Source organism: Leptonychotes weddellii, chromosome 16 (assembly GCF_054177405.1).
Source record: "Leptonychotes weddellii isolate Sample4059 chromosome 16, ASM5417740v2, whole genome shotgun sequence".
In the NCBI taxonomy this organism is placed as follows: Eukaryota; Metazoa; Chordata; class Mammalia; order Carnivora; family Phocidae; genus Leptonychotes; species Leptonychotes weddellii.
Window position 1 is genome coordinate 44,383,632 of NC_138384.1, and position 15,023 is coordinate 44,398,654.

Here is a 15,023-nt window from a genome sequence, read left to right on the forward strand (position 1 = left end):
TAGGAGAAGGAGAGCCTACATCTACTGCTGGCCTTTGCCCCTAAAGGAGGGCATCTTACTCCTCCCCAGAGGTCAGCCCTCTTCCAGACAGTTTAGATTTTATGATCGAGGGAGTTTCCTTCTCTCCCTGAGTTCTCGGCACCCTTCTGGCCTTGAAATTTAGCCTGCCTGAGACTTCTTAGATGCATGAAAGAGAAGAATGCTCTATTAGATTTCAGCCCTCAGAAAAGTCAACAAAAGTTGTTTCGTAGTTAAGACCTGTCTGGTGTGGGCCATTTTAGAGCAGCGGCAGCACCAATTAAGGTTTTTTTTTACAGGACTAAAGTGCTGAGTTTTTATATCTAAATATAGAATGTAAAAACTAAAAAAGTCAGTTTGTCTTGGAAGAGGTATCGATTTGTTGCTAGAAAGGAAACTGAGGAGGAATGAGTCCTGGTGTGAATGAGCAGAGGCCAAGCCTGACCCAGGCTGACTGCGGAAAGGCTCCTGGCCGCGAACACTGGTGCTGAGAAATGGTGCTTGGGATCCAGGAATAAAAGCCTGTTTGGACATTTCAGAAAATCAGACACATGCCCCGGCAGGAGGTGATTCTCCCTCTTGCTTTCCAAGCTCCCAGTGCCCCTTGTGTGCCAAGTGCTGGGGAGGAGCCGGGCTCAGGGCTCAAATGTGCCAGTTCTTGGCCCATGGGGAACGTCTCAGGGCCGGTGGTGCTGGGCCATCTAGCCTTCTTAGGTCATCAAAAGAGGTTTGAGGAAGACCACACCTGAAAGGCTCTGGAAAGGCACTTATCTGCCTTGGAGGGGCTCAGTGAACATTCTGTAAAAGAAAGAATAAGGGGTGCCTGGGTGGCTCAGTTGGTTGAGCGACTGCCTTCGGCTCGGGTCATGATCCTGGAGTCCCGGGATCGAGTCCCGCATCGGGCTCCCTGCTCGGCAGGGAGTCTGCTTCTCCCTCTGCCCTCTTCCCTCTCATGCTCTCTGTCTCTCATTCTCTCTGTCTCAAATAAATAAATAAAATCTTTAAAAAAAAAAAAAAGAAAGAAAGAAAGAATAAGGCCCCTTTGCCTTTCTCTTTACTATTTTTTTTTTAAGATTTTTATTTATTTGACAGAGCACAAGCAGGGGGAGCAGCAGAGGGAGAAGGAGAAGCAGGCTCTCCGCTGAGTGTGGAGCCCAGTATGGGGGACCCTGGGGTCATGACCTGAGCTGAAGGCAGACACTTACCCGACTGAGCCACCCAGGCACCCCTCTCTTTACTATTTTTTAACATTTAATGAAAGTCGCACATGGCCATGGATAAAGTTTAAATAATGCAGTAAGGGCTTGCTTATATTACAAAAAAGCAGCAATTACAATACTTTTTGAAAATGCTTTGTTTCTGAAGTAGCCTGTATCTGTTTCTCCTAGTATGTGTTCCCCCACCCCCTTCCAATTTTATTGAACATAGAATTTAGGAGTCAGAGGTCTTAGAAGTCTGGGCCATCTTCTAGAATAGCAGTTATCAGAAAGTATGGTTGGTTCCCTGGCCAGCGGTGTGTGGCGATGTGCAGGAACTACTCATTCTTGGGCCCCACTCCAAACACAGAACCGGAATCTCTGCAGGTGGAGCCTTGGCACCTGTATTACAGTAGCAGGCCTTCCCGGTGATTCCAAAGCATGGCCGATTTTGAGAACTGACGATTCCGAACGTAGTAAAAGAACACAGACTCTAAAGTCAGATCGGGTTCAAGTCGCAATTCCGCAGATCTCTGACCTTGTGCATCTTATTTTGCCTCTTAGTCTCTGCATTCCCATCTGTAAAATGGGGTTAGTAATAACCTCTCCGAAGAGGCTGTTGTGAGAACTAATGTAAAAATGCGTCATAAGCACTTGTCATTATGTGTCTCTCGTGTGGTAAACGTTCCGTAAGTATTTACGATGGTGGTTGTTAGTGATCTTCCTAAACCAGGTATTAATATTTTTAAACAGCAACCCTTGACAAATGGCTGTCCGGTGAAGGGGGGAGTTGAGAAGATCTGGCCGATGCCAACGAGTGACAGTGGTAGCTACTGATCATTCACATAGTGAGAGAACACTTCCCTTCCTGCAGTTTCCTTTCTTAGTCTCGGCTCTGTTCTCTAGAGCCGCTGGAACGAGACTGTTCTACATGGCAGTTGTTCAGGTATTTGAAGAGAGTGACCTTGGCCTTGCTGAACTTTTCTCTTGTTCTATTCCCAAAGATTAACTTTAACACAGAAGATTTTGAAGGGCTTTTTCAGATAGGGCTTTTGAAAAAAGGAAAGGAAAAAAAAAAGGCCTAGAGCCGAGGCTCTGCTTTGGTAGTGGGTCTTTGGAGATTTCTGGTGTGTAGAGATGCCTCAGGGTTGAGGCTGAAGCTTCTCAAGTGGACTTGTGGGCCTGGGTTGGACGTGCAGTCGGGGGGCAGGGGCGCTGCTGGGAGGCGGGAGCCAGAGTCGGCGCCGGAGTGTGCGTCTGTGTGGGTCCTGGGATGCACAGCCCTTGGAGGCCAGGCTGGCCCTGTCCGGCACCCTCGCTCTCAGCTGTGTTGTTGCCCTCTGCCCTGCTGCAGTAGCAGCCTTCGTGGTGTTTGCAGTGGGCTGTAAGGTTTTGTTTTTATTTAATTGATGTCTGATTAGTAGCTGTGAGAAATGGTACTGGCCTAGCAAATGATACCTTTCCTGAATTAGGCTGCGGTGTTGTGTAGGGCAGCAGCAGAATGGCTATTTTAAAATGGGATTTCGTAAAATAAACATGTGTCCGGATTACAGGAAATACTAAGTTGATGATTAATTGATGCCGTGGAGCTGGCCTTGCGCTTTTAAATGCTTCTACTCTCGTGATCATCCATCTAGTGAGGTTTCAGCGGGCCCACGCCTCGGATCATTTCCAGAGAGCTGATTTGCAGCTTGTTTTCTGCCCTCTGGTGCTGCTGGGGCAGGTGGCCACGAGGAGACCATGCAGAGGACTCCTCTCCAAGCTGCAGGTCAGAGTTGCCAAAGGATGGCGAATGTTCATGAAAGGAGGTTGTCAGGGTCTTTCTTCTGCTGTTCACACAGGGTCTCTCCACACTGGGGCTCCGGCGCTGCGGCCATTGCTACATTCTCGAGGACTTCTTAAGCTCCTGCCATTTGTACCTTTGTTGTCTTAGTGCCGGAGGGGACTGATACTCAGATAAGGAAGGCTATGTAGAAAATAGGTGTATTTCCAGCCTAGGGGGTGAAGCCTTGTGCCCGCTGACACATACCCGGGACTTGTCGAAATGGGGATGATTTTGTGTGTTAAGTGTATGATACATGTTACCTGGGATGTGAAAAAGTAGGAAATTTAAGTATGTCTGAGACAGTTTGGGAAAGTCACTGAGAAGAGAGACCATCGTAAAACTACTAGGTCCATCCCTGACCTCTGACCTTTGGGCATTGAGAGCAGCAGCAGATGTGCCATCTCAAAAGCACCCCAGGATGCTGAGGACCCGTGGGCTTCACCCAAGCCTGGCATTTCTTCTGGGGGAAGCCTGTGGCCCGGACCCCAACCTGTTGGCTAGATGTCAGACATGTTCCGGAACAGCACTGAGGCACAAGAGCGGCAGAGGCCCTGGACTTAGACTTTAACATCCTTGCGGTTTGGGGCAAGGGTTTCACCTTTCGGATCCTCGCTTTTCTCACCCATGTCCTCTCCTGTAGCTCCTCCCAAATGGGGCTGAGGCTTCAATAAGTGAGTGGTAGGTGGATGTGGGAAAGCACCTAGCTCAGTGCACAGCATAGAGACACTCAGGAAATGTGGATTCCGAAGGGGGGCGGGGCGCGGGGTGCATCCGGGGCCTCAGGTCTGGCAAGGGTATGCACTTCTCCCTCCCTCCAAATGCAGTGAGGGCAGCTCCTTTGTAGCTAGGCATTGCACAGTAAGATGTCCTTCCTTGGGGCTGGCCTCTTAACCCCCTTTTCTCGGGGGTGAAAGGCCCATGTGCAATTAACAGCTTTTAAGCCAGAGAATTGACGACTTTGGCTTCAATGTTCTTTAAAGGTTCACCTGCCACTATTCTGGGGCCCCAGAAATAGGCCGACTGCTTTGATCTTGCCTGATGGGTGCCTCTCCAGAGGCGCTAATCAAAGTGATAACTGATGTTGAGACACTTGGCTCTCTGGAGCTTACTGATCGCCTTTCGGCCCAGTCCTCTTTCCGCTGCCCACACTGCCTTCTGGTGTTTGGTGTTGGCTCCAGGGCATGCCCTCAGTGCCCTTTCAGCTAAGCAGAGTTGCTTGAAACCACAGTCTTCAGAAGGGGCCAGGGTTGGTTTAGCCATGAGATCCCACTCCGGTCTTCACTGTGACTTCATCATCCTTTAGAACTGTGATCTTAGGGGTGCAACAGTGGGCTTTCCTTCCCTGAGACAGGGAGAAGAGGAGCATCAGTAGCCAGTGACTGGAATCCACTCCAGGCTGAGCAGTGCTTCCTGGGGTGAGGGGTGAAGGGGGGGTGTCAGTCTCTCACCTGATACTTTATATTCTTCTGTATTACTTAACTAAATTTTAGTATTTCTTTTAAGTATTGTTTTTTTCCTTAGCTGACACTGTATACTAAATCAGTTACAGAAGGATCACAGAGCTGAAGGGGGGGAAGGGTAATAAAAGAACAAGAAAGAAGAAATAGGATCAGCTCTAAGAATAGGAAAATCTGTTCAAAGATAAAAACAAAGGGAGACATCTAAAGAAACTGGTCTTAAAAACCTAAAATTTTTAAATTATGTACTTCAAAAAATTCAATATACAAAATTAGAAGACAGATAACAAAAAGGAACAAAATGTAAACGTATGTAATGCTAACATAGTTCCTTACTATTCAGAGGCCTCTTTCAAGAACACAATGAGAGGGACCACTCATAGGGAAATGAACAAGAATGACAAGAACGGGAATAGGAAATTCACAAAGTAAGAAACACACACTGCCAAGAATCTGTTAAACTTACTAGCTATCCAGAAAACAGAAACATAATTGTGGGGTATTTTAAAAGGGAAAACCTAAATGATTAACAATAAGACTATTTTAAAAGTTATTGTATACTTTGATGTCTTTAAAAAGAAGAATATTTAATGATTAGAATAAGCTCACAACATAACGTTGTAAATGAAAAGCGTGGGTTAAAACACGGTATTGTCTCCATTTTTCTAAAAAACATTAAAATTCAAGGGGTGCCTGGCTGGCTCAGTGGTAGAACATGTGACTCTTGATCTTGGGTTCGTGAGTTCAAGCCCCACGTTGGAGCTACTTAAAAAAAATAAAATTCAAAAGAGTACCTCAAAATATGGACAAAAATTAGCTGAGGCACTTACACATTATTTTAATATTTACAAAAAAGTGTTGTTTTTTTTTAAGATTTTATTTATTTATTTGAGAGAGAGAGAATGAGAGAGAGCAAGCACATGAGAGGGGGGAGGGTCAGAGGGAGAAGCAGACTCCCTGCCGAGCAGGGAGCCCGATGCGGGACTCGATCCAGGGACTCCAGGATCATGACCTGAGCCAAAGGCAGCCGCTCAACCAACTGAGCCACCCAGGTGCCCTACAAAAAAGTATTTTTAAATATTGAAGTGAAGAAGAAAATGGGGGGTGAGTGGGTTGTATGTAGCACATAGGAAAGTCCAGAATGCTTCACCCTATTCCTCTGGTGGGTGCCTTGTTGCTCAAGTCCAGTCCTCCTCGTTCTCTGCTCTGCACTCCCTGCTCCTAAGAAACCTGCTTTTTTCTCCTCAGGACTGAGCACTGAAGGCATCTACCGGGTCAGCGGGAATAAGTCTGAGATGGAGAGTCTGCAGCGACAGTTCGACCAAGGTAAGGCCACCCAGCCTGGCCAAGCATGGAGCCGGTCAAGGCAGACGGGACAGCCAGGCTTGGTGACTGAGAAAGAGAAAGTATTTGGCCCTACTTAGCCTTGCCTCCGTGTGCACACTGCCATGTGGAGGAGGGGGGAACAGGCCCTATCAGCAAACAGAAGCATCATCCCTGTCAAACCCACGTCAGCCATCTGCCCCCCTTGTCACCATCCACTGATGCTGTTCCAGGTCACCCCGGCATGCGCCTCGGTCACCTCTGGGGGCCTTACTTTCCTTGCGGTAGGCCCGACAAGGGTGGTTGCAGGCACATAATATGAAGTGGGGTTGTGGTCATGGTCCTATTTTGCCAGGGCCCAGGAATACACATGACTCCCCTCCTCGCCAAATCCCTGCACAAGAGAGACAATGCGAGGGAACATTTATGATCAGCTGAGCATTGGGACCCAGGCTTCCAAAGCTGAAATCTCGTGAGTTAGACTGGCTCTTGGCAGGGACTCCTGTCTCCTAAGTTAGGTCGTCAGAGGCCTAGGGCCAGAGAGCCAAACTCTCAGCCCTAAAACCGAGCACACTATGGGATGAGAAGTCACACCACTGGTGCCAGAAGCAAACGAGCCAAAGCAATAAAAGTTCTCAGATGTTACCAGCCAGAGAGGAAAGTAAGCTGAGGATCAGAGTAGGGTCCAACTCAGCGTGTGGCTGGGCCTGAGGGGACCAAGCCAGACTCTCAAGCCAGGCAGCCCATGGGGCCTACAGGACAGAGCAGCCAGGAGCAGGCACCCTACCCGCAGGCTCCCGGGGAGCCATAGCACTGTGCGATGCGACGGCCAGTCTCTGCTAGCTGGCAGTGGGGGGAGAGCATACACTAGGGAAGGGAAACACCTGTTTGTCTTGCAGGATAGGAAGCATGAGGTCAAAGTGAGGGTGTAGCCGCACAGTTGGGTATGTACTTGGGTATATTCAAGAATCTGTTAACAGTTTATACCCCACCAAAATGGAATCAGCTTATGTCTAACAGTAGATGATTTCTTGTAAATCAGGAGTGCAGTATTCAAAGAAAAGTGAAGACGCAGAGGTCAGTGGTGTCATAGGCTGGGAGGGGCCAGAGGGAGAAAGATGAGTCTACTCCCCCTGCCGCTTTAAGGAACAAGGATGGAGGCAGCAGTCAGGATTGCTGGTAATGTGCTGTAACCCACCATGAAAAGTGAGCCAACCTTTTAGGAAAGTCCTTTGTTTTTTTTCCAGAGGGGAGGGTATAAGGAAAAGGTAGCACCACGTCCCAGCCAGACAAGGGGAGTTGGGTGGCACAGAATGACAGGGTGCAGTTACTCTGTTCAAAGGATGACCTTGGAAGGAGGCATGGGGTGTCAGCCTCTGTCTGCAGATCTCACAATTTTTTTTTTTTTTAGCAGTGCCCAGGGATGCCACCTCTTGTTCCGTCCATGAAAATCCCGAGTCCCTGCCCTGGCTCCAGGCCAGCCCTGGGCAGCATCCCAGGGTCTTCGAGGCTTCTCTGACTTCCCCCAAGCACTGAGTTTCCCTTTTGCTTGTCTCCAGCTTATATTGCCCTCATTCTCCCAACTTCCTTTCAGACCACAACCTGGACTTGGCAGAGAAAGACTTTACAGTGAATACCGTGGCTGGTGCCATGAAGAGCTTTTTCTCAGAGCTGCCAGACCCCCTGGTCCCGTACAACATGCAGATTGATCTGGTGGAGGCTCACAGTGAGTACTGGCAACCCGTCCCGGCTCCCGGGTGCAGGCAGCACCCCAGGCTGACTGTGTTGGGTGAACTGAGGGGGAGGGGCTGCAGCATCATGAGAATGGCTCCTGTGCTGAGGGAGCAGCCACTCTGGCTCTTAGAGCTGGGGCTGGAACGACAGAGGGGCTTGCAGATCAGGCCCCTGCCTCTGTAGACCAGAGGGGCTTTTCTAAGGGTTCTGTCAAGAAAGTTGCAGGTTCCCCCAAAACTCTGTGAGTTAAGAGCCTGGATTTGTATCCGACTTGAGTCACATCCCTGCTCCTTTGCTTGTCCACAGTGGAAGCGTGGCCCGCACAGCCTTCCCTGACCCTTGGTTTCCTACGACACTGTCCCTCCTCCTATTTACGGAAGATTAGGAGCGCTCTAGAGGCAGGGCTGCAACAGGCCTTTCTTCTCCCCTCCGCTCACCCATCTCTCTTACAAGGAAGTCCGCGTGTGGTCTGGGCCTCTGGAGGAAAAGGGGCAGCTCGCATTGCCCTGACCAGAGGCTCACTGGGGGCTGCAGCAAGGTAGCACCTCTGGTTTTACTGGCGACCTTTTTGTGCCCTCCTGCCGGCCCCAACAGCTGTTTCCCCCCCGACCTGCCCCTCTCGGGAGGCGCTTGTCCGCACTGTTGGGAGCCTTCCCAGCAGGCAGCCTTTCCGGGACCTGGTGCCGTGCTGCAGCTTCCCACCTTGTGGCACTTTTTCCCTTTTTTAGTCCAAGGCGGTCTTCCTGCCTTGCAAGCCTGGTGGGCCTAGACCCCCAGAAGGAGCCGTTGCTGTGCAGCTGCAGAAGGGAGGGTCTTGGCCAGTGACCAAGGTGGGGGGGGAGGGGAGGGAGCTGTGTGTCCCTTAGACTATAGGACCTTAGTCTCATCTCATCATTGCCCAACTCAAAAGAGGGAGTTTTGAGCCGGCATGATTTACTCACAAGGCTGATGGTGTGGGCAGCAGTTTGGGGGAAAATCACAAATCAGGGTTTTAAGTCTTGGATCACAGGCTCTTAGGGACTTCGGGAAACGGGGGTACCGACAGCAGCCCAGCCGGAACTGTGGAGGCGCCTCTGCCAGAGCCTGGCTGCTGCTGGGATTGCGGGGCCCCCGGAGTCACTTTTCCCTGGTCTGCATTAACCGTGATGCTTGTTTCTGCAGGCTGGGTGCCACCTTTGCCATCCTTTCTCCCCGAGGTCTTGGCAGAGCGAAATCTCTCACGGCCCCTGAACTGCTCCTGAGCTTATCCGAGCCCATCAGGGATGGAGCAGAAGCGCAGAGCTCTGGCTCAGTCATCGGGTTGCCTGGCCTTCTTTCCCAGCAGGAGTCCGGGTTTCTCCAGACGCTGGGTGGGGACGAGTGCAAGCTTCTGCGCCGCACCTGCTGTCCAAAGATAGAGCCCTCCCAGCGGTCCCTCGTCCAGCAGGCTCCAGGCTGGCCCAGATGTGAAACGCATAGGAGCTCTCCATCTGGAGCCAGCTTGCTTTCCACCTAAGCTCGCCTCTGGGCGGAAGTTAGGAAGAAAAGGTGTGGGCTGGTGCTCCGCGCTCCAGGCGGGAGGATTCCTGTCAGCGGTTGTCTTGACTTGGCGCCATCTAGAGGCTCGTAGAGTCCTGGCTTCCGACAGAATCCCATTGTTTCTGCAGGAACTGCTGACATAGCATCTTTTTGTTTTTTTGGAGGGGCATGGGGGGGCAGGGGAGGGAGGTGTTACTGATAGGGAATCAGCTGCCCTTCCTACAGCAGCGTCCCTGGCTTCCACTGCTGAGGAAGGGAGCTTCTTGCTGCTCCTGCAGCCTGGAAAAGGGTGGAGATTTCTGCTTCCTCTTCCCATTGTGTGTTTCCTGTGCCCGCAGCTAGTCAGCTGGAGCTCCTCAGCTGGGGCTCCGTTGTCTTGAACCTGGGGGCGGGCGGAAGGTGGGGGGCGGGGCGGGGAGGATCTTGCTGACTGGGCATCTTCCCAGGCCACTGGGGCTGTGCATGTCCTGGGGTGGGTTTCACTGAGCCAGGGACACCAACCAGGCAGGACCAGCGTTAGTGTTAAGGGACATTATGAAACGAAGATTCTCAAGCCCAAAAGTAGGTATTCTCGGCCTGTCTGGGTTTCCATGGCAACATCAACTTGACCAGCTCTTCCCAGTTAATACCTAAGAGCTGTTGTGTCTGTGTGTGTTCAGGGCTTGGAAATGGTTTCGGATCCCATCACAACAAATATCAAGGTCACCATCAAATTGTTTTTTAGCTCCAGAATTTCACAATATTGAACATTGCTGAACATATGCCCACAAATAGAGATTCTTGTGATTATTCACCAGTTATCTTCCCACCATACTCACGGTGATGTGTGGGTGATTCAGAGGTGAGTAATAGCAGCAGCCGCCACCCATACCGCTTAGGGAGTGGCATGCTGGGGCTTGACCTTCTGTGCACAGACACTGTCCCTGCCCTCCCAGGGTGCGTACTCCACTTACCTGCCAGACAGAACGAAGCCAGCTGAGCTAGAAGTGCGGAAAATGCAGTGAGAGGGACTAGGGTCGAGGGCTTCATGGAAGAGGTGGCGCCTGGGCTGTGGCTTCAAGGAGGACCAGGATTTCAGGAGGCAGAGAAAAGGGCTTTGAGTTGTTCCCTGTTCCGTCTCACCCACACACCTCACCCTGGCCTTGACCACCTATGATCATTTATTCTTGCCCCACGTCTTCTCCTTCTCCTCTCACGACACCCCCAACCCCACCACCACCGATGTGGAATCCAACCAGTCCAGCCAGTCCCCCACAGGCCCCATCCTATGTCTTTTGTGCCAGAAGGGTTCCTAGAGCTAGCTCTGTCTTAGCTCAGAGGTCCTAAGCCTAAGGACCTTTGGCTCCAGGCCCTCATTAGTCCCATAACTGCTTATGAAGCTCCATATGCGCGGTTTAGTCTGCAGAGAAGACCAGTAGCTTTCATCAGCGTGTCAAAGGGATACGTGCCCCAAGTGGTTCAGGATACTGGCTCACCATCTTACCATTCCCCTTGAGAGCTAGGACGCCTTACAGCTAGAGATGAAAACTAATTCTGGGATCCTGCTTCCTCTCATCTGTCGAGATAACTGCGTCAGGTCCCAGGGGTGTTCCTCACTCACATCCTGGCATGTGCCAGGCCCTGTGTGGGACGGGGCAGATGGCATGGACAGATGAGTGTGTAGTCCCTGCTTCATCTGATGGGTTGGGAGGCACAGGACAGGTGACTGCAAGGTCATGCCTCCTGCAGAAAGACACCCAGAATCTTCCAGTCCAGGCCCAACAGAGTGAAATCTCAGCCTCGGACTCGTTTTGCACCTGAGGGAGAGGTGGGGGTGGCATGCCTTGCGTGCCTGCATGCATCACTGAGAGGGTGAGAGGGCCTTGAGCCAGGCTTTTCCTTTTCTGCTGCTGCAGGTGTGCGAGATGGTCAAAGGCCATCAGAGATTTTCCTCCAGGCTCTGAGTTTGGTGGCAGCAAATCCCAGCCTAGAGTCTGATGGCCTGGGCCAAAGGTGGCAGCAGAGTGCCCCAGCCAGGGCAAGAACAGTGTTTGGGATCAAGAACCCTGACAGCAACTTGTGTGACCTTGGATCAGTACTCTTACTTCATGGAGCTACGGTTGGTCTGTGTGCTGTGAGGAGTGTGGTGGGCTAACCTCTAAGCCGTGGCCTCCGCTTCCTCCTGAGTTCTTGGGGCATTTGTTAGTTCTGAATGAGTTCTCAGTCTGGATTTTGTCTTGGTTCAGCTGGCCTGAAAGTGCCTCTCAGGAACCTGAGACCGAATTTCACAAGTACGGGGTGTGAGCTGGGGAGGCCCTGGCCCTGCAGAGGTGCCCTCGCCATCCCACCTTTTCCTTCAGAGAGGATCACTGGGGGAGCCCCGCAGCGTGGCAGAAGGCCGGGGACCCAGAGCAGGCATGCTGGACTGGGAGACGGCCTGTGCCCACCCACCCTCCCCCTCACCAGTCTTCTGTCCGTGGCACTGCCTCTTGGTTTTCTCAACCAGCATGTAGGGGGAGCCCCGTGTGGTGAAGGCTGCACAAGGAGCGACTCTGAAGTTGTCCCATTAGCACTCTGGCACTGTCCAGAGGTAAGAAATCACTGGTGTCCTGAGTACCCGAGAGAAGGTTCCTTTGCTTGAGGGAGGAGGCGAGCGAGGTCAAGTCAGCAAGATGGGCCGTGTTTTTCATGAGACAGAGGGAGGGCTGGGCTCTGCACTGAGAGGCTTCTGTTGCTCTCCTTGATGTCCTTCCTCCCTTCTCCTCCTCCTCCCGCCAAACTCAGTGTTCCTCAGCACTTGTGAGCACCTGCGCCTCGAAGCCGGCTGGAGAAAGGGAGCGGGGAAGCACAAGGAGAGGGGCCATCTAGGTCCTTGCTGGGCACCTTGCTGCCACGCTACGTGGGGAGGGAGGCTGGCATTCCCAAGGACGGCGCGCGAGTCCCGGTACTCCCACCTCTGCGCGCTCCTCTTCCCAAGGAAAACAGAGGCAGCAGGCATCCTTGTGGCTCAGTGGAGGACAGGCCCCCGTCATTGCCAGCCCCACTTCCTGCCTCTAGCCAGGAGCACGGGTGAGGCCTGCTCTTGGGTGCAGGTGCCCCGGGCGTCAGGTGCCCAGTGAAACACACAGCTGCGTTGGTGGTGCCCCGCGGGCGCCCAGGAGAGACCTGTGCCAAACTCGCGTCTGGGAGAGGGTGTGATGATTCTGTGGGGGGTTCTGAGCCCCGCGCATGCTTCTCGGGTGTCAAGACAGTCACTCCTCCTGATGAGAGCAGTGTACTTGTTTTAAGTAAACTTCGTACTGAAGCTTAACAGGAAAGATTTTTGAAACTCAAAGCCAGAGAGAAAGTGTACTCTTGAGGTTGAACCCTTAAAGCTTGGGTGCAGAGCACTGAGGGTGATAATGGCCCCACACAATTAGTTCCTGTGGCTTTTCAGTCACTTTCTACCAGACAGCTGTTACTGAAACACGATTTTTATCAAGTCGCACGTTGAGTCCAAAGATGCACCGGGTTCCCTGCCCGTGAGCCTGCCGGCAAACGCTCTGGCTCACTCCAGCCCTGCCCGTCTTTGCGGCCTCCCTTTCCACTGCTTCCTGCCCCTCAGACTGCTTCCAGGCGCTGACTGTGTGTCTGCATCTCACCGTGCGGCATCACCGTCATCAGCCCCTCGTACACACAAGGGCTGCACGCTCACAGGTGTCACTCGCCCACACTCACACGGCTGTCCGGTGTCAGAGACAGGATTTGAACCCAGGACCGCGGGGGTTGGGTTTGGGCTCTGACCTGCTGCACGCACAGCCTTTCCCCCCTGCACTTTGCTGTCCCTTCCCGGCGGTGCACACTCCGCCTGTCCTTCTCAGTCTAGCTTGAGCCAGGCTCCTCCTGCGCCTCCCTGGACCATGACCCTGGGGGCACGTCACCTGCTGCAGAGGTTCTTAACCTGGAGGCCAGAGGCTTCCTACGGAACACGATGTGCTTTGGGGAACCCGTGAACCTCCAGAAATTGTAGACAGAGTTGTACCTGGCATGTTTGAGGAGAAGCTCCAGAGCTTACATCCATTGCAAAGGAGTCTGTGCCCCCAAAACAGGAACCATCATATTTTTTTAGCCATTCACCCACCCCCACAACCCTAAGTGTGGGATAGCTCTTATCTCTTCCTGGATCCGACTGTGGTTTTTCTGGGTCCTAGGTGTCACCTTCAGCTCTTAGAAGTAGTCATAGGGAGGTCTTTCATGCTCAGAGAAATCTGGGCCGGCTCTCCCAGCCAAGGCAAGCCAAGCGTATTCAAGAAAGAGCAGCCGGGACCCCAGGGAGCAAGCACGATGGGCCCCACTCAGGTTCTGCAGCCAGTCAGTGGGGTCTGGTTCCCAAGCTCTGCAGCCTCTCTGGGCCTCACCTTCCTTATCCCTCAGTGGGCTGACAGGCCCCTGCCTCAGAGGACGCCGACGACTAACTGAACCAGGACTGGTGCGGATGAGCACTTGTTCGAGTTAGCTTGTATTCACACTCCCACTGCATTAGGATTCCATGATGGGCAAAGTGTGGGCAGTAATGGGGGAAGGGGGTGCGTAGTCCCTTTGATGAACTGCATGAGAATTCCCCCACTGTTTCCATCAGCTCCTCCAATAGGGAGATGTGTAGAGGGTCCTTGTGTCTCTAGGAAAAGGACAGAGCCCTGGGCTTGTGATAAACTCCCTCCCTAGACAGTCTGTTGGCGTGGGTGGGTGGCAGCGCTCACCCGTCTGGTCAGGAAGCATGCAGGCTTGCTGCATTGGGATGCCTGTCTCCAGGGGCAACCGGTTGAGCAAAGAATGGTGTTCTTTATGGCAGTGTCTCTGTGGATCCTTGCGTCTCGGATAGTGGGGGCCAGGAAGCCCCAGGCACACAGTGCTCCCCTTCACCAAGGGCCTGGGACCCAGAGGTAGGCCTGGCTTTTGGGTTGGTGCCACCGCCACGTGTGCCTGCCTTACGCAGAGGCTTGTGGGGGAAAGACTGGGGTTGACCTTGTCTGAAAGCCCTGGGCTGTGTGTGCCCTGAGGAGGCCCTCAGCCCGCTAGTCTCACCACCTGCCCAGGACCAGTATCTGTCTTGAGCCCGTAACACCCACCAGCCATGGCCACGAAAGTCTTTGGTTTTCTCTTTCCTCAGAAATCAATGACCGGGAGCAGAAGTTACATGCCCTTAAGGAGGTACTCAAGAAATTTCCAAAGGAAAACCATGAAGTCTTCAAATATGTCATCTCTCACCTGAACAAGTATGTTGCAGGGCTTGCTATTTGGTCTTCCCTCCTCCTGAAATTGCCAGTCAGGGCCAGCTAGCAGCAGAATGATGGACCGGGCCGTGTTCTCAGCCTGGCGGCCGGGCCCGGCCTCGCCTGCCAGGGGCTGCTGGTGCACCTCCTCAGTGGGGGCACATCTGGCTCACCAAGAAGTATCCTGGCCTCCTGGTTCCTCACATTTCCGTCCTGGTTCCATCCGAGAGGCCCAGGCGGCCCCGAGCATGCCCAGAGTCCTCTCCGTGTGTGACAAAACACTGGGCAAGATGGGGATGCTGTGAAGAAACTTGAACCTGTCGAGTAAGTGCAGGAGCTGCGGGTAGGAAGTCTGTCAGCGGACTGTTTCCCAGATTTCTTCACAGACAGCATAGGTTGGTTTTCCAGGCAAACCTGTTCCTCTCTTGGCAGAGTGGTGTTTTATGGAGTTCTAGCCCAGGATGTACACACTCCCCCTCTATTCAGCCAGAGCAGCATCACACACTTTGGTGTCTGGACGAGAGTCCCGGAGGCAGACCATCTACCCGCGGGGTTTGTGGAGGGCATCCCATGAGCCAAGACCCCAGAGCCACTCCTCGGGCTGACCCAGTGGCGACACGGGAGCAGAGGACTGGCCACAGAGGGTCTCAGGCTTCGACTTCCAGGCTAGGCCACAGAGAGCTGCGGTTGGGCCTTTTCTGTTTTCAGGTTGTGGATGAGC

The 15,023-nt window shown here is 52.7% G+C and overlaps 1 protein-coding gene across 1 annotated transcript in view; it reads left to right on the forward strand.

Moving 5' to 3' along the window:
* The window catches only part of ARHGAP35 (Rho GTPase activating protein 35), a 110,537-nt gene that overhangs the window by 90,873 nt on the left and 4,641 nt on the right, over positions 1-15,023 (forward strand). Inside the window, exons 4-6 of the mRNA XM_081807169.1 lie at positions 5,745-5,822; positions 7,414-7,545; positions 14,200-14,305. Of these exons, the coding sequence (XP_081663295.1) occupies positions 5,745-5,822; positions 7,414-7,545; positions 14,200-14,305 (316 nt within the window). The remainder of the gene's footprint in view (positions 1-5,744; positions 5,823-7,413; positions 7,546-14,199; positions 14,306-15,023) is intronic.